Source organism: Ostrea edulis, chromosome 2, assembly GCF_947568905.1.
Source record: "Ostrea edulis chromosome 2, xbOstEdul1.1, whole genome shotgun sequence".
NCBI lineage: Eukaryota > Metazoa > Mollusca > Bivalvia > Ostreida > Ostreidae > Ostrea > Ostrea edulis.
In genome coordinates this window covers 46,421,244-46,440,159 of record NC_079165.1, presented here as the reverse complement: position 1 = coordinate 46,440,159, position 18,916 = coordinate 46,421,244, and the positions used below count along the sequence as shown (strand labels likewise).

General features: G+C 35.8%; 2 protein-coding genes across 2 annotated transcripts in view; one reads left to right on the top strand and one right to left on the bottom strand.

The window, feature by feature from the left end:
- The window catches only part of LOC130051710 (minichromosome maintenance domain-containing protein 2-like), a 165,082-nt gene that overhangs the window by 22,973 nt on the left and 123,193 nt on the right, over positions 1-18,916 (bottom strand). The gene's annotated exons all lie outside the window — the stretch shown is intronic.
- LOC130051708 (sodium- and chloride-dependent glycine transporter 1-like) overlaps positions 17,502-18,916 on the top strand; it is a 20,444-nt gene continuing 19,029 nt past the window's right edge. Inside the window, exon 1 of the mRNA XM_056154206.1 lies at positions 17,502-17,734. Within this exon, the coding sequence (XP_056010181.1) occupies positions 17,732-17,734 (3 nt within the window). The 5' untranslated portion in view covers positions 17,502-17,731. The remainder of the gene's footprint in view (positions 17,735-18,916) is intronic.

Genomic DNA, 18,916 nt, shown 5'->3' with positions numbered 1-18,916 from the left:
TTCAAGTAAGGACCTTCTTATTTTACAGTGTTTGTATGGGTATTGAAGATGTGCATGTGGCAAGGATTTTGATTTCATTCATTTTTTCAGGAAATTACAAGTTGTTGAACTTTGTCAATTTTGAGGAAATATCATAAAATGAGTGCATGGTTTATAGGCGGATTCAGGAATTTGTGAAGGGGGGGGGGGGTGAGGGAGGGGTGTCTAGCACTTGATCTTCACAACTTTTGGACACTCCTATCCCATTTGCTTGTACAGTATACATAACAACTTATGGAGATCTTGAGACAAGTTTTCTATATATGAAAATGCTTAGTTTATCCACTACCTGTTTTCAAAGTTCTAGTAATTTTCATCGCCAGATTTAGACCCGATTTCGCAATGAAAATAAAAAAAGAAGAGGTAAACAGGGTACTCCCAATAGGCCGGGGGGTCTGGGGACCGTCCAAGTCCCTCTATGCTCTGGAGTAAATGGTGCAAAATCCTGCATTCTGAGCATTTCCTGACACTTCTTTTTCACTTTTAAATTGTCTCCTTCTTAAACAAATCTTTTATGTTACATGTACTTTTTCAGAATTCTTAAGTGATACTTGTATCTGACGAAAATATTGTAAATACATAACGGTGTTCGTCTTATTTATCCTAGAATTAAATGATATACTGATGTTGATAAATTACATGTAAGTATCCTAGAATTAAATGATATACTGATGTTGATAAATTACATGTAAGTATCCTAGAATTAAATGATATACTGATGTTGATAAATTACATGTAAGTATCCATCTTTCAAATCATTTTGACTCAAAGTCTCATTAAAATTTATTAACTTTTAAAGTTTTTGTTCCGCAAAAATAAAAAAGTGTGTGTGTGTGTCTCTTATTTTACAGAGAGTGTTGGTATTGAAGATGTGAATGTGGCAAGGGTTTCGGTTTTCTTTTGTTAAAGAAAATTACACATTGTTATTAATAGTCAGTTTTGGGGAAATGTTATAAAGCGAGTGCATGGTTTGTCCCTTTAACACCTCTCATTTTTAAAGCCTTTAATTGTAAACAACTTACAGATGTACGTATTTTGATTCTCAACATATGGATGCCTTGAGAAGATATGAAAACCAATGAAATTCATACATGTAATAAAAGGAAAGTATTACATTCATGTAATGTTGAGCCGATGCAATAGATTTTGCATAAACTCTTACAAAAGCACATTTTATTGTCACATTAAAAATTCATATTCTGTGAGATTCAAGCCTATGATCCACCTATTTATAGGTTGAATGACCAATATATCAAATAAGCTACCCTGAATAGATATGAAAATTTTAAAGACCAGTTAAACAAGAGATGTTTGTAAAACACATCATTTAATTGATAGTAGTATCATCAATTCAAAATATTGAGCAGACAATATCTTCCTATGCCAAGAGTGGATTGACCATGTGACCTAAAATCAACAAGGGTCATCTACTTCTTATGCTGTACCAGTGTACCAAGTTCGGTGTCAATCAAGCACGATTCTTAAAATATAGGAAACTATATTACTATGTCCAGTTCAACCATTGACCATGTGACCTCAAAAGCAATAGGGGTCATCTTCTCCTGAAGATGTACCAGTGTACTAAGTTTGATGTCTGTCAAACAAAGGGTTATCAATATATTGAATGGATAGTATATTACAATGTCCAGTTTGACCCTTGACCATGTGACCTCAAAATCAATAGGGGCCATCTTCTCCTTAGGATGTACCAGTGTACTAAGTTTGATGTCTGTCAAGATATTGAACGGACAGTATATTCCTACGTTCAGAGTAGACTGACCCTTGACCTGAAAAACAATAGGGGTCCTCTTCTACTCATAACCAACACACATGAAATATCATTATCATCAAGTGAATGGTTCAATCTCAAGATATTGAGCGGACATGTGGTCTACCGACAGGTGCAAACCAATATGCCCCTCTTCTTTGATGGGGGGCATAAATAATGATGACCATCCTTTATCTATGTTACAAAAAAAGGTATATTATAGCTTGGTGATGGTTGATTAATTCATTGAAGGTCTACAACTCCTGGCGTTTTTGCCATGTTTGATAATCAATGTCACAAAAACAAAAGCCTTATAATAAAACACCTTATATAACCTTCTCATGACGTATTGGTTGGTTGATTGTGTATTGTTTAATGTCCCACTCGAAATGTTTTCATCTATATGGAGACGTCGCCATTGCCGGTGAAGAGCTGCAAAATTTAGGCCTATGCTAGGCGCTTATGGCCATTGAGCAGGGAGGGATCTTTATCGTACCACACCTGCTGTGACATGGGACCTCCGCTTTTGCGGTCTCATCCGAAGAACCGCCCCATTAAGTCGCCTCTTACGACAAGCAAGGGGTACTGAGTACCTATTCTAACCCGGATCCCCATGGGACTTCATGACGTATTATGTACCGTTTACAGTACTCTTGTTCCATATTAACATGTTTATTGCTTTGATATAAAACTAAAGCGTTCAGACAACTTTCCCCAACAAATGAATACATGTACTTTGCTTTTTGATCGGAATGACATCTTCACATAACAAATTGAATTCTCTCGTTGATATAGGTACTTCTTCATCAGTATGTGCACTAAACCATTTCACTGTTCAATCTTTTTTTCTTGATCTCAAAGGTAATATCTAGGTGATTTTCCTATTTCTTGTTAAACTGGTTCCAGTAACGTATTGTATATACATACAGCATTCGGTACACCTTGAGAGAAATAGAAAACTTGCTGGTCTCCGGTACGCCGATCAAGATTGTAACCAACACAACACTATATTCTCATCCAAAACAAGTTAAGTAAACTTGCTATAATTACAATTTTCAAACGAGGAACAATTCTTATCCAAAAGAAGATAAACTTGTTAAGAAAAGAAAATGAATTATAGGGTACAGGCCTTATAACAAGTTGGCAAACAAAAGAGAGAATAAAACATAAAATGCTATAAATGAAACTTGGAAATAATACAGATAAAAATGCATATTCCACAGGTTAAAATAACTTTGTCATCAAACACCAGAAATCTTTGTTATTAAGGAAAAACCAACAATAAAACACTCCATCTGAACCCATAGCATTTGACGCCCAATCTTTCCCGATTTCAGGATATTCATCTGCAAATGCTGTTTATAACTGAATGCACAACAAAAGCGGCCGTGTAAAACAGAGCAAAGACTCCAAGATCCAGCCCTGAGCCCAAATCTCAGCGTTCTCCATTTCAAGTTCAGTTGACTTCAATGAAATATGGCTCATCCTATGCAGACAATATACCACAAGATTGGTGAATCAGGTTACAAAACACACGCTTTCAAAAGATCGACCAGAAGCGATATGTTCAGTGAGCAAGAACCCAACAGTTTAGAGAGGTTCATAAAACATCTGTTCGTATTAGAAACACACCTATTCTTTGTACAGTTTGCATCTGTCTTACCTTATGTCCATCAAAAATGAGTAAGAACACAAGAATCCGTGACAGTACTATTATCATACAAGCAGTCCAGTATACAAAGAACACGAACATTTCTAGAAAACCATGGGTTCCAAAAACGCACTACTTCGTGTCTATTCCACGTCGATGTGATAGAGAGATGTCGGATATCGTCACTTGTCAATGTACGTCGACACATTTGATATATTTTGCTGGAACTAGGACCCACATGAACTTCCTCACAATTTTTTTTATATATAGAATACTAACTAGGACCTACATGAACTTCCTCACAATTTTTTTTATATATAGGATACTAACTAGGACCTACATGAACTTCCTCACAATTTTTTTGTTTACATAGAATACTTGTGAACTACATCAAGTGAAACAGTCGAGTACGTCGCACGGATTTTTCGTTTCAAAGTTATAGGGCAGGGAAAGTAAAGCTTGCTCATTTTCATCGATTGCTCTCCAGCTCAAATTTCACTGTCAAATTTACTAGAGAAAGATCATCAATCGAATATAGTTGATTGATTGAATATTGTTTTACGTCCCTCTCGAGAATATTTCACTCATATGGAGACGTCACCACTGCCGGTGAAGGGCTGCAAAATTTAGGCCTATGTTCGGCGCTTAAAGCCATTGAGCAGGGAGGGATCTTTATCGAGCCACACCTGCTGCGACACAGGACCTCGGTTTTTGCGGTCTCATCCGAAGGACCGCCCCATTTAGTCGCCTCTTACGACAAGCAAGGGGGTACTGAGGATCATCCATACTACCACACGTAAATTTTCAAATATTGATCACATTATGAAAAATATCATTCCCTTAGTTGAAATGTCATCATTCCATGATACACATGCTAAATTTACACATTTAAAACAAGCATCACTTTATTGAAAACGGCAGAGCATCTGCAAACAAACATGATACATGAAAAGCATGTAAATTGTGAGCATCCTACTGTTTACCAGCATGTTGCAAGATTTACACTATTAATTTTTTTTTCATTGTCCAATACCGCTTTTACAAATTAACAAAAACGTCAATTGCCATGTTGTAAAAGCCTTCAGACCGACAAACGAGTTTGAAAATGGACACAGGGGATGATCTCAGCTGAACCTCTAAGGTGAAGTTTTTTGCAATGTGTTTCAAATTCGTGAAAAAAAGCCGGATAAACACGAAAGATTGCGTGTTTAAAAGAATCACCATGTACACCCGGAATATTGTTATATTTGATTATTTTCTTTTAAGCTGAAAGGGTCTAATTCAAGGTTCTTACAAATTTTACAGCTCTTATGATTGCAACTCATTTCACAGGTATCTTAAAATGTAGACACCCAGTATCCTTTTTTAATATTCATTTAACAAAGCTCTAGACATAAGCTAATCTCGGTTGAGCTGAATATTTGGACTGACGCCTTTACCGAATCTCGGAGCAGTCCTTCATATTTCATGTCTGGAAGATTTGAAGCGAACAGTAGTGCCAGACATGAATTATGAAGGACTGCTCCGAGATTCGGTGAAGGCGTTAGTCCAAATATTCAGCCCAGCCGAAATTAACCTTAGATCATGTGACCTCAAAATCAATTGAAGTCATTTACTTTTCATGGTAGAAAGCTCAAACACAGGCGTAACGTAATTCCTTTTTTTCCCCCTATGATTTATATATATATATATATATATATATATATATATCCGTATTATCAACTTTCCTCTAAACCTTCTTTTCGCTTAAAAAACTTTCTCACATAAAAATGAGTGGTCTAAGAATACATAGAATTATTGCGACCTTGACTTTGAGTATGTATTTCATAAAATGTAGCTGTATTCAGTCAACATACTTATCAGATATCAGAGATTTAATCTCAACACATGTATACAATTTTGTTGATTTCGACAGAGTTACTTTTTTTTTTATCTATACCAATTAAAGGTACAGATAGGCCCGAGTGCATTGAAGTTTTACTGCATTTAAAGTCATATCCCTTTAGTACACAGTGGATTTCATATCCAATACCGAAGGCTTGAAAACGGAAGTCTCCATAGTGTCTGGCCACACCCATTTACACAGTATACTTTTACCACCATAAGTAAACAGAATGTCAGAACGTTAAAAAAAATTGCAAGTACTTAGTTTTGGCTTATCTGTCCATGCCGACAATAAAATACACACATAATGTACCGTATGTCAAGCGTGGCTACCAATATTTCCCCCAACATTGAGATTTTGCTCACCTCTCTTACTCCTTTAAGTTTAGGGCGAAGGACCGAAAGTACGAAGTTAAGAGAACACAGTAAGTGAAAACGGAAAGGTGACGGAGGGAGTCTAATATCGTTCCATCACCTTGGCATTGTCACAATTCACCCCAGAATCTTTGCCTTTGTAATCGGAAGATGTGAATAAACATGCGTGAAACCAGAAAAAAAGGAAGTCTGGTGATGCCAATCATATATTAGATCTTTTTATTACATTAGTTTTTTTTCTTGCGCTTTCGCTTCTTCTCCTTTAAGTTTCAATTTGCATAGGTCTTCGTTCTAAAATCGAAGGGGCAATTGTCATGAACAGAACACGGAAGATGTTCTCCATCAATAAAATCCTGATACATTGAGGCGAGGCGATGCAAGTTGTTTCGGCCTTTTTACAGTTCGGCCCTAGGTTCGTTCGGCCTCAAGTTTTTTCGGCCTCTTGTCGTTTCGGCCTCAGATACCTAGTCGTTTCGGCCCAAGTTTCGTAAGCGACAAAATACCGACAATGTGATGTTGTTTTTTTGTTAATATAGATGTGTAATGAATTTATGCTATTGTTGTTTGTTGAATGGAAGCTGTTCGAGTGTAAGCTTTTGAGAGGTAGGCCTAGTGTTAGAAAAGATTATAAAATATATGCAAAATTGTTCAAATTTTCTTTTCCATGATGCTTAGCAAATTGTGATACCATGATGATTGTGAATAGCTTTTGAAATCATCAAGGCAAACTTTTTAACATCGAAATATAATGATTTCTTAACTTTGTGCCGTAAAATTTCAATTTAGCATTTGACATGTGATTTCACCGCAAAACCTATAGATATTAAAAATCACTTTGAAATCATGTGAAGAAACTACAAACAACTGTGTATTTTTTGTTAGTATATTTATAAAAATTAGCTACAATTTAAGTGATACTACACTAAGCTTATTCAAAAAGGCATTTTTTCAATGAAATATATTTAGTGAAAAAATAAACAATTATGACTCATGGCCAGGTACTGTTCCTGTAAACTGATGTGTTATTTGCGTAGTTAGTGTATGTTAGGTTCAGTTAGTAATTTTACGGGTGAATACAATGATGTTGATAATAAAATCTACAGTACAGACCACGAGTATTCCCCAACACACGGTGTAAAATGTCCGTGAACACGATGTATGTGTATTTCGAATACACAAGAAGACTGCCTTGTCTAAAAAGTTAGTCCCTGATACCCACCGTGAGATCAGTGGCGAATTTAAGGGGGGCAGCCGGCGTCCCACCCCCCATAAATTTTCAAATTTAAGGTAAATCGTGGTATCTTGTTTAGAAAAAATGTAATAAACGATTAAAAAAGCAATAATTTCTTTCTTTCCCAGCCGGGAATATCTATCAGACATTCATATTATGAATTATTTTTTACCATAAATGTAACGTGTTCAACTTTGTATACAAATAAAGAAGTCGATCAACAGAAACACGAGTGATTGATTCTAAAATCTTATTTACAAGTTTTGATGAATATTAATGAGTCAAGTATCATGGAAAATTATTTAACCATACTAAACTGACACAGAGAACTAAAAACTTGATTGTAATGTGCACGAGGTCCGCGTGCTTGAATGCTTGAAATTCGGTCACGGCCTCCCGGGAAGCTGATTCACACTTTTACGCATGGAAATATGTTACAAAATTGTTGTACATGTACATTGTATGTCCAATTCTTCGGTTTTGTAAATTAATGATTGACCACACAATTAGCTGTGCGTCAATTTTCAATTTAAGGACATAGGATACCCAACAACATTTGCTGTAGAATTTTGTAATACTATTTATAAGGGTTTAAAATATTCAATGATAACCGATGTGATTTCTCTCTCTCTCTCTCTCTCTCTCTCTCTCTCCTTTCTAGCCGACCAAACTTATGAAGTGTGAGGACGTCCTCACAATGTGTAGAAGATAATACACACATATATTATTATTATTGAGAAAAGAAGACATTCAGTCAAGTCGCAGATCAGGCAGACGGTAAACGTTTCTTCATACAAATGTCTTGAACCTCAACTTGTCATTACGCACATGATGGATCCACAGTTTACATAGTCTTTATGACTTGGTTGAGTCGCGAATTTCGAGAAAAAAAACTTTTTTCACATTCCCCCCTTCGCATTAGTGCGGTAATTAACTGTTTGCTAGGAATGCATCAATCTATTTATTCCTAAGATCTACCACATGCACATCTTTGATGATCTCACAGGTGCTTGGGTTCAGGACCCCCCCCCCCCTTCGAATAAGCTACATGAGTTGATTTAATTAATTTTTGTTGAAAATATTACTAATGCATGTCAACAACGTCTTGCATACCCATAAAGTCCAAAATACATGTAATTCAAAATAAGCCCTTTAGAAAAATACCCTCACTGATTATTATAAGTTCTGTTATAATAACCAGTGAGGGTATTATTTTTTTAAAGGGCTTATTTTGAATTATTTTGGACTTTATGGGTATGCAAGACGATTGTATTGAGAGGGGGGGGGGGGGGGGTTATTGATTGTGTCAAGTCGATGTTTGGAAATAATACTTGACGTTAGGGTATTCTCTTTCGAGAAATGTTGAATATTTGAAGTGAAGTGCATATAACGTTATAGATCTGTCAAGAACGACATTAAAACAAGAAAAAAATTATCTGCAACAACTTTTTAATTGTTCACCAAAGAAAGCAGACGATATATAGAGCTTCTCTATCTGCTGGACTGTAAATATCGGATATATGGACCTAATGTATACTGACAATTCAGAAATATTGTGCAAAAATACATGTTGATTAGGCTTAAAAACACAATCTTAATCTCAAACTCCAATGAATATTGTCATCTTTCTATGTTAGGTCGTCGCACTGCACGTTTCTCAAAGCCGGATATATATTTTGAAGGCTTATTTTCATATTTTCACTGCATCAGATGGTACCGGTTTATAATTAATCAGCATCATAATGTGTTTTGACATTTTTGCTTTTAAAATACAAGCTTATGTAATCTGTAAATGGCATATCATTTTCTTTGATGGTGTGGACTTCCTTGTTTACACCATAGACAATTATAACAGTTTACACAACAATTAAACATTTTTGTTTTGCAATCCTTTGTCTTTTTAGACTTTTATATACAAGAAAGTCCACTTGTAGTGAAAAGGTTATACATGTAGGTGTCCTTTATTTTTGAGAATGGATAAATTTATACTGTCCGTTCTTAAAAATAATGGACAGCAATTGTCAACTTATTGGACAGTGTCAGATAAACCCAATCTACAGGTAGACTGAAAATAAGAAAGACAATACGTGTGTCATGGAGATACAAATTCAATTTTAAATTCCTTACAAGTAAGAATCAAAACAGATATCGGAAAAATCACTGAAACACTTAAAACGATATTTTCTCTTAGTAGAATTCTCTGCTTCAACTCGTAAGATTCACAATTTTTTAAATTCCATTGGCCATTATAATGTCGCATCAAAACTTAAATTTGAAAGACATATTTCCATACTGTATTTGAATTTCGCTGGATTCAGAGGCACAATCCAAAACTTCTTCACAACGCTTTGGGGGGGGGGGGGGGGGGGGGGGTTTCTTTATTAGCATATCATAATTCTGAATTATTATTTTCGCTTTCATGAATAATTTCATTTCACGAGATGGGCACATTGGGTTCTTTTGGCTGGCGTTAATTATTTCCTCATCCAAATATTCGAAATCACAATGCTTTTCAGATCAAAATTTGGCTCCCAGTGGCAACCTTTTACGTTGTTAAAATGTCGATAGCTTCTGACCCCCTGCCTCGGTAATATTCGAACCCAAGCTACGCCTATGGCTCCAATAAGTGAACAAAAGAAACAGACTTCTACGCAAGACTGGTTATATTGTCAGATTATTAAAAAAATAACTTTATTCATAATTATCATTGTCAATGGGTTTACCTGAGCCTGTCCATTCTTAGAACAAAAGATGTAATGTTTTAAGTAGGATATAAACCTCAAACTGTCCATTTTGCGAGAGAAAGAACTGATCTCGGCCCTACGGGCCTCACCCAGTTCTTTCTCTCACAGAATGGACAGTTTTTGGCTTATATATATCCTTTACAGAAATATCAATTTTGATATAGTAAGTAAGATGAGAAAAAAGACTTAATTTATTGGTATTACAAAGGTATTTAAAAGTTAGGCCGAAACGACTAGGGCCGAAACGACATTAGGCCGAAACTACTAACGGCCGAAAAAACTTGGGGCCGAACTGAAAAAAGGCCGAAACGACCAGAAATCAGGCGAGGTATAGCACTTGTATCATAGAACACCCCGCATAGTATTTCCTCCTGGAAAGTCGGGCCTGGGTTAGATTTTCCCCAAGGAAAAACAGTCTGAGCGTAGAACACCCTTTGTTAACAGCTTGCCATTGTATCCAATTTCGGTTCGATTAGAATTTGTTTGGAACAATTATAAACTTCGAAGCGAAAATGACATTTGCTACACCCATAGTTCAACATTATTGGTTGAAAAGTGAAAATAAGAATATTTAAGATTTTGGACCCGTCTCTCACTCAGGACAAACGAAAACGTTTTACCTATAAAACATAAAAACGAAGAGAATGTTCGACTCGTTTATATTGGTTGATTCACCTTAATGTTCAATGCTAAATATAATTTAACTATGACTCGTCTTACTTCGACCTTGTATCTACTTTTAAGTATCGGGTGTTGTGGAATCTAGTGTAATTTCTATCTATCTACACACACATATAATAAATCCAGATACAAGTATAGAAAAATATCTACACAAATACATGTAGTAGTATAATAAAATATCACAAAGCCGATTGAGTATATACGAGTAAACTCAGTCGGCTTATATATATCTATAAAAAATAAAATATGATACGTGTTGTCATATATATATATATATATATAAATGAAATGAAAGTGCTTACGTTTTACAACGTGTTGTCATATTTTATTTAATATTTTACCTATATATATATATATATGTGCTATTTTCTCGTATTTTTATGACTTTGACCCAATTTTCAAGGTCAATTATTCCATTCCGTGTCTGTACCACAAATATATAGATGAAGATCAATTTGCCCAGTTCATACTGATATACACACCATTAAGGTTTTTTTTTCTGATTAGAAAATGAATAGAGCTAAGTTAACTTAAAATCCCAAAAAGGTTTTACAACAACCAAAGCATATCATGTTGATTAATGAAAATTTGAGAGGCCATTATATTCCTCAATCCTGGGGCGCTGTTTTCGTTGGTATACGAGGGCAAGGCCACATCACATTATTCGCTTCTTTTCACTTCTATCTGTCTGTGTTCGAAAGCATCACTGGTCATCTTGTTGATTTGGATGAAAATTCCATGACAGATCAAAATTGGTTTCGTATCACGAGCTTAATAAAATACCGTAAATAAAATGGGGGGGGGGGGGGATTCGACTTTAGAGCGGTTTAAAGTGTACGATAAACAGAAACATGAACGAGCCTTCTTTACATAACAAAGAAATGTGCGCCCTGTATCTCTCTTTTAACTCAACATCTGACATTCAAAATTTAGATAAGCATTGTAAACATTACAAATGGAAAAGTAAAAATTGAAAACTTTCCAGCTCAAATCGTGTCCATGGGAGTTAATGCCCCTTATGTTTTACGATTTCTACGTACATGTCAAACTTGAGAACGATTTGTGGTACAGACACGGAATGGGATACTTGACCCTTGACCTTGAAAATTGGGTCAAAGTCATAAAAATACGAGAAAATAGCATTTTTCTACTCTCTTTCTTGCATGAGATACCCTTGAAACTTGATATGCGTAAGTATCGACTTCGTAACTGGTTTCAACACTGGCCATTCATTACAACTCTGAACTTTGACCCTTCTGTGAATGACAGTGACTGCATTAAAAAGCTTGTTGTTGCTACTCCTACTAAACCTAAATCCATAGAGACACAAAATCTTCGCTGATGAATTCACATTAAGACACCCTAGCAGGGAGATGTTAAGCGTATAGCTTTTATATTGATACAGGTATAGACATGGGGACACTTCCATTAAGCCCTTTGAAATAAGGTCAAATTCAAAGGTCATCATCAAAATATGAAATCTTTAATCCATTTTCAAGATCTTTCAGAATATTTTCAAATACAATCATTGACCCTACATGGATTTATACAGCCTTTTTGACACAGTAATGTCCCCTTTGATGCTTTTTAAGGTTTTAACATTATCATCTTTGATGTTATTAAAGAATACTACTATATTTTTTACCTATAATACTCTTGTAAAATATTCTAAATTATATTATGTGCAAATGTTAATCTTTTTTCATAGATACAGTTGTACATGTAAGCCCCAAAATAATTACATATGTTATACACATATCTTGTTCGATCATTAGGGAGAGGGCTCATACATAGGCTAAGCCTGCTGCCCAAATCAATGAAATTATTGAATAAATATCGTTTTAATATTCTTAAAGATAATCAGCAGGCAGTGTTCAAATTTTGCTATTTGATTATTGACCTTGAATTTGAGGTAAGGTCAATGTCATCCATAGTTTTAGCTCACCTGAGCCAAAGGCTCAAGTAAGCTTTACTGATCAAAATTTGTCCGTTGTCTGTCGTCGTCGTAAACTTTTCACATTTTCGACCTCTTCTCAAGAACCGCTGGGCCAATTTCAACCAAACTTGCCACAAAGCATCCTTGGGTGAAGGGCTTTCAAGTTTGTTCAAATGAAGGGCCATGTCCCTTTCAAAGGGGAGATAATCACAAAATATGCAAAAATAGCGTGGGGTCATTTAAAAATCTTCTCAAGAACCACTGGGCCAGAAAAGCTGATATTTACATGAAAGCTTCCTGGCATAGTGCAGATTCAAGTTTGTTCAAATCATGGCCACCGGGGGTTGGATGGGGCGACAATAGGGGATCAAAGTTTTACATACTAATATATAGGATAAATCTTTAAAAATCTTCTCAAGAACCACTGGGCCAGAAAAGCTGTGATTTACATGAAAGCTTCCTGACATAATGCAGATTCAAGTTTGTTCAAATCATGATCCCTGAGGTTATGATGGGGCCACAATAGGGGGATCAAAGTTTTACATACAAATATACAAGAGGCCCATGGGCCACATCGCTCACCCGAGTCACCTTGGTCCATATCAGAAGACTTTCCATATATATTTGCATGTAAAACTGTAGTCCCTATTATGGCCCCAACCTACCCCTGGAGGCCATGGTTTTTGCAAACTTGAATCTACACTATGTCAGAAAGCTTTCATGTAAATGTGAACTTCTTTGGCCCAATGGTTCTTGAGAAGAAGATTTTTAAAGATTTTCCCTATATATTTGTATGTAAAAATTTGATCCCCTATTGTGGCCCCATCCGACCCCCGGGGGCCAGGATTTTAACAATTTAAAATCTGCACTATATCAGGAAGCTTTCATGTAAATATCAGCTTTTCTGGCTCAGTGGTTCTTGAGAAGAAGATTTTTCCTACATATTTGTATGTAAAACTTTGATCCCCTATTGTGGCCCCATCCGACCCCCGGGGGCCAGGATTTTAACAATTTAGAATCTGCACTATATCAGGAAGCTTTCATATAAATATCAGCTTTTCTGGCTCAGTGGTTCTTGAGAAGAAGATTTTTAAAGATTTTTCCTGTATATTTGTATGTAAAACTTTGATCCCCTATTGTGGCCCCATCCGACCCCCGGGGGCCAGGATTTTAACAATTTAGAATCTGCACTACCTAATAAAGCTTATCTATAAATTTCATCTTTTCTGGCCTAGTGGTTCTTGAGAAGATTTTTTTAATGACCCTACCCTATTTTTACATTTTCTTGATTATCTCCCCTTGGAAGGTGGCCTGGCCCTTTATTTTAACAATTTAGAATTCCCTTTACCTAAGGATGCTTTGAGCCAACTTTGGTTGAAATTGGCCCAGTGGTTTTTGAGAAGAAGTCAAAAATGTTAAAAGTTTACAGACGGACGGACAGACTGACGGACGCCGGAATACGGGTGATCAGAAAAGCTCACTTGAGATTTTAGCTCAGGTGAGCTAATAAAGGAAAATCTTTAAAAATCTTCTTCCTTAAATCACTGAGCCAGAAGAGCTGATATTTACATGAAAGCTTTCTGACATATTTCAGATTGTTCAAATCATGGCCCCCAGGGGGAGGATGGGGTCACAAAGGGGGGGGGGGGTTCAAAGTTTTGCATACAAATATATAGGGAAAATCTTTAAATATGAGCCAAGGTGACCGATGTGGCCCTTGGGCCTGTTGGTAATGCTTGTTTTAGTTTTTAAAATAGAATTTTTGCGGTAACGAGGTTAAGAAAAAGGTAAAAGTCACCCTCCTTTACAAAATACTACATTTCAGACTTTTAGAGTTTCTTACGTCACCTAAAGCATTCTTATCTTTTATCAAACAGTAAAAAGTGGAAAGCCCTCTAACTGCTCTCAAACAATTAGGATTATTAGTTTGTATTGTTTACAGGAGAAGAATTGGCTCAGAATCGGCATCAAAGAGCCCGATTCGCCTTAGGACTTTGTATAAGTGATCGAACTAAAAAAAAAAAAAAAAAAAAGGCAGGTGACACTAATAAGAATTTGGTTGTTTTAACAATTAACAGAATAATTTGGTTTCATGAGATTAGCTTGACACTAAGAAGAATTTGGTTGTTTTAACGAATTAACAGAATAATTTGGTTTCATGAGATTTGCTTGACACTAATAAGAATTTGGTTTTTTAACGAATTAACAGAATACAAAACGTTATTTGCTTTCATGAGATTTGCTTGGCACAAATTGGTTTCACAACTGATCAAAGAAAAGTTGCTATGAAGAATGTTAGATATTTAGTCAAAGTTATAATGAAATTTTGTGACACAATAAATAATGAGAAAGACATGTGTGACGCTATAACATGCATGTGAATTTATGCTTTACTTGAATCTGGGGAAAAGTAATGGGGCTTGTTCTCGAAAATAATAAAATATCAAAATATTAAGTGGGGACACATTTTGTCCTATAATACTATGTACGGGGGAAATTCTATACTAAGGCACGTCTCCCCTGGGGGAAAACTTACTTGGTTCCTGTTTCACCAGGGGGAAAATAGTATTATGCGGGGGTGGGGTTTCTATGCTACAACACCGTCAACGCTCGATGAAAATGATATTAGAATGGTTTGATTTGATTTTACAAATTATGTAACGAAGATATAGTTCAAGTATGCCCTAGACAGTACTTAAGGCGATTGTTTCGTAACCGGGGGGGGGGGGGGGGGTCGGGGGGGGGGGGGGGTCCGAGTTCGATTCTCAATCACTAGTAAGAAGATGGTGACTGCACATTTGCCAAGTGCGCAGTATCAGAAGTTAAAATCACGGGTCTTTCGGATATGACTTTATAAACGGAGGGAAGCAGGGTCACGATGGAGCACCATTACTACTAAGGCCCTGAGCGCCACGCAGTAAAAATACGTGGTACCAAAAACGTATTTCATCTAAAAGCTGGCGAGGTCTCTATAAGTAAAACATTATCGAATGGGAGGTATAAACAGCAATATTTCATGGCGGCGGGTATTCCTCGATTATGACAACTGAGCTTTTACATTGAGAACACCAGAGCTGATTTACGCAGTAAACAAAATAAGCAATAGCTGTTTAGTTTGGATTTTTCTATTAAACAGTCCTCAGCAAATTACCATGACGCTTCCATTGCAATAAAGAAACAATCCCTTAATATAGATTATATTCATCAATCTGTGGGGTAAACAGTCATAATTATGTACAAGTATACTTTTTGGCATGGTATGATAGTAATGCATACTGTTATAAGGGGAAAATGGGTTTTATGAGTACATTGTCAATACTTTAACATGATCTCCAGTGACACGAACTTTAGCTCTCTTGGGAAAAAAATGCAAATTATCCATTTTTTTGTGTTTTGCGATAGCTAGAGTTCTGTGGCTACTCTATACAGCGATGGTAGCGGAGGCACTCCCTGGCGAAACTTCGCCTCCCAGGTAAAGATACAATTAACAATGCAAAATTATCCACCACTAAAGGATGCACGTTTTCCTCTTTTCTCATATTTTCAAATTGTAAATGCAAGCCTGGGGCAAAATGTGAAATTCCAAATTTGCACGTGTGATTTTTAAAATCTATCCATTCAGATCTGTTGACAAATATTTGGCATATTAGGGATCCACCTCCCATGGCTCTGCAGCATCATTCAGTCTGACTAAAGCCAGCCCCTACTACATGTAATTCACTTCGTTGACCTACAACAAAGTGAATTAGTAGGGGCTGGCTTAATTAGTCAGACTGCAGTATCATTAAACTTTTCAAGGATGATAATAAATAAATAAATACAGCGACCATTATATATACATATATGACAAAAATGTAATAAGTTCAAGTCTATATGCACGATCTAATGTACGCCTAAAACGTGTACCCATTCTTGTCTTTGTGATAAAGAAATATGTTGGTTATAAGCTTTCTTTTATATGGGTCGTAATTCATTCCTGTTTTGCAACACTTTTAAGCCCCAACAAAAACATTTAAATGTAGGTGTACAATGGCAACCAAGAACATGTGCAAGATATGTAGACCAAAAGTAGTTATTCATACCTGGTATATTATACACAAAACTATTTATTTCCTACTAACTTTTGTTTTTCAACAAAGTTAAGATTTTAATTATTTGGACATGCAGAATTACTGTATGCATATATAATCATCAAAGGCAAGATTTATACTATTGCAGTAAGTGACCCAGAATCAGCAGGGCATGTACTGCACACACTTGTCTATGGACTGTTGTTCTGTTTGCTTTCTACTTTTGTCAATTTCAACATATCGGGTTCAGTTCGAAATTTACATAACATTAAAAGCTGATATAACGATTAAGCATTTTTTTTTTTTTTAAATAGCAATTATTCTAGATTAAGTTCTGATTCATTTCAGAAAGATATGAACTCGCTGAACATCGCTACCAGTAGGTGGTCAGGGTGCATGTTTTCTCCCAATTAGTTAGTCATTGTAATGGTCACCATGTATAGAGTCAGTTGTGAAATACAACTGAAATCCCCTTTCTAACACAACCGTAAACAACATCGCCAATTTAAACCATGCTGCAATGTTTCCTTTAACACGGACACATTTTGAAATAGCATGGCCGATATACTTTGGTGTATTTTTGTTAACATTAATGCTATAAATTTGAAAATCTTGGTAAAAAACAAAGAAGCCACAACACAATTTTATCCATTTCATTGCGTAATAATCATATTGACCGACTGTCATGTGGCAGCCCTCATTAGTAAATGTGACTGAATCCATCCTCCACAGCGAGTTGGATACATATGGTTGAGCCTGTTTAAATGAAACTTTCACTCGATCATTCAAATACCCCTACAGGCTTTCCTACAAAAACGCATTAAAATATTCCACCCGAGTCGTTTCATTGCACAGGGCTGGTGTATATAAATAACATTTAATTATTTTCGTATGAACATCCAGATTCGATTTTATGTTTCCTCGGTTGGTCAGTTTTTGAGATGACCCAGGCCGTAAAGCAGTCACAATACTAGTGACCAGTTTTAATGCATTCCATCGACATCATTCGGAGATTGGAAGCATAATAAAATTTAATTCACAAATAAACCTATCATTTACCACTTTTTTGACATGTACAACTATTTCACTTGTCCCTCTTCTAATTTGTATAGTAGTGGCACATTTGCCTGAAGGAAAATTACCTGTGTATATTCAATAGGCATTTATTTTAAAGTTTCCAGTTTGGTTGGCCGCCGCAGTCACGTGACTACAGTATAAGTTTTTTTCCTTAAGGAGGTCGATCGTTTTAACCAGACACGTTCGATTTTTTTTAGGGGGATACATCTATATTTCATTTATATATGTGTGTATAGAATTTGCTGTCACCAAGGTAACAACAGTACCACGCAATTATGGTAAGTTTTCTTTAAATCGATGTGTTTTACTTTTTCACTTTGAATATCATTTTATGTGAAATACTGAAATCAGCAAGTCATCTATAACTGAATAATGAATCTAGTTAAATGTTTTGAACTTTTTCTTTCTTTCAAAAATCGTTGCGGTTTCTGTTAACAAAGTAAAAAACCGGTTTTCAAAAGAAATATGATACTGTAACGCCAACCTTTGTTGGTGACACTACTGGTTATGTCTGATTTGGGGGGGGGGGTTAAATATAAATTCCGGTTACCAATATTTTCAAAATTACCGTGAGAAAAAATGCTAATACTTAACAAGTACGCATAGCACATTGTTGCATATCAACTGGCAAATTTCATAGTAGAGGATTAAATGTAGCGGATTAAAACCGGACACCGCATGTCCGTATGCTCTCCTTGGTTGATTGTATTAACACGTCCATGAGTAGGATTGGCCCACAAACAAATTTTATCCTTTATTATTCTAGTTCAGACTTGACATAATAATAAATATTATATTGTTCTGAGCGTTCAGTGGACCATGCAGTCCCTGCAAGCCGTACTGGATGATCGAAGAGCTGCAATTTAACATATGACAGTCTTTATCTTTGTTAATTTTAGTGTCAAGAAAGAAAAACTACAAAGAAATAAGTTGTATTTATAAATATGCGACAACCTAGTGATTTTGATATTGAAGCAAGCATAAGACCATCAATAAGAACCTTGTCGAAATGTTGTGCAACTGAAGAATGTATACGCATTCATGTTAACACATGGTTTCATTAGTATTTGATATCAGGGAACCAAATCACAGTAAGGTATCATCCCACGCCAAATGAATATACATGCAATGTATAAATTAATGATTCATTCATCAACATGTCCAGGTATTTGGGTGAACTTTGACAATTTGTCAAAGTAGACACGTTTATTCACTTGACCAGCGGAAAAGCGCTTTATTCCCTGGCCACAGGCCCGTTTCTCTGCAAGTTTTACACACCTTGAACAATTCTTTCATTCTGCAAATTCAATGTTATAAAGCCTTTTCAAAACAAGAACATTTCTCTTACGTACTATATTTGTAAAGACACCGTCGATCGGATTCAATACACAAATTGCAACAAAAACTGAAATGCAATTTGCAAAAGCTTATTTCATAGTTTCTTCCTTGGTCTCTTAAAA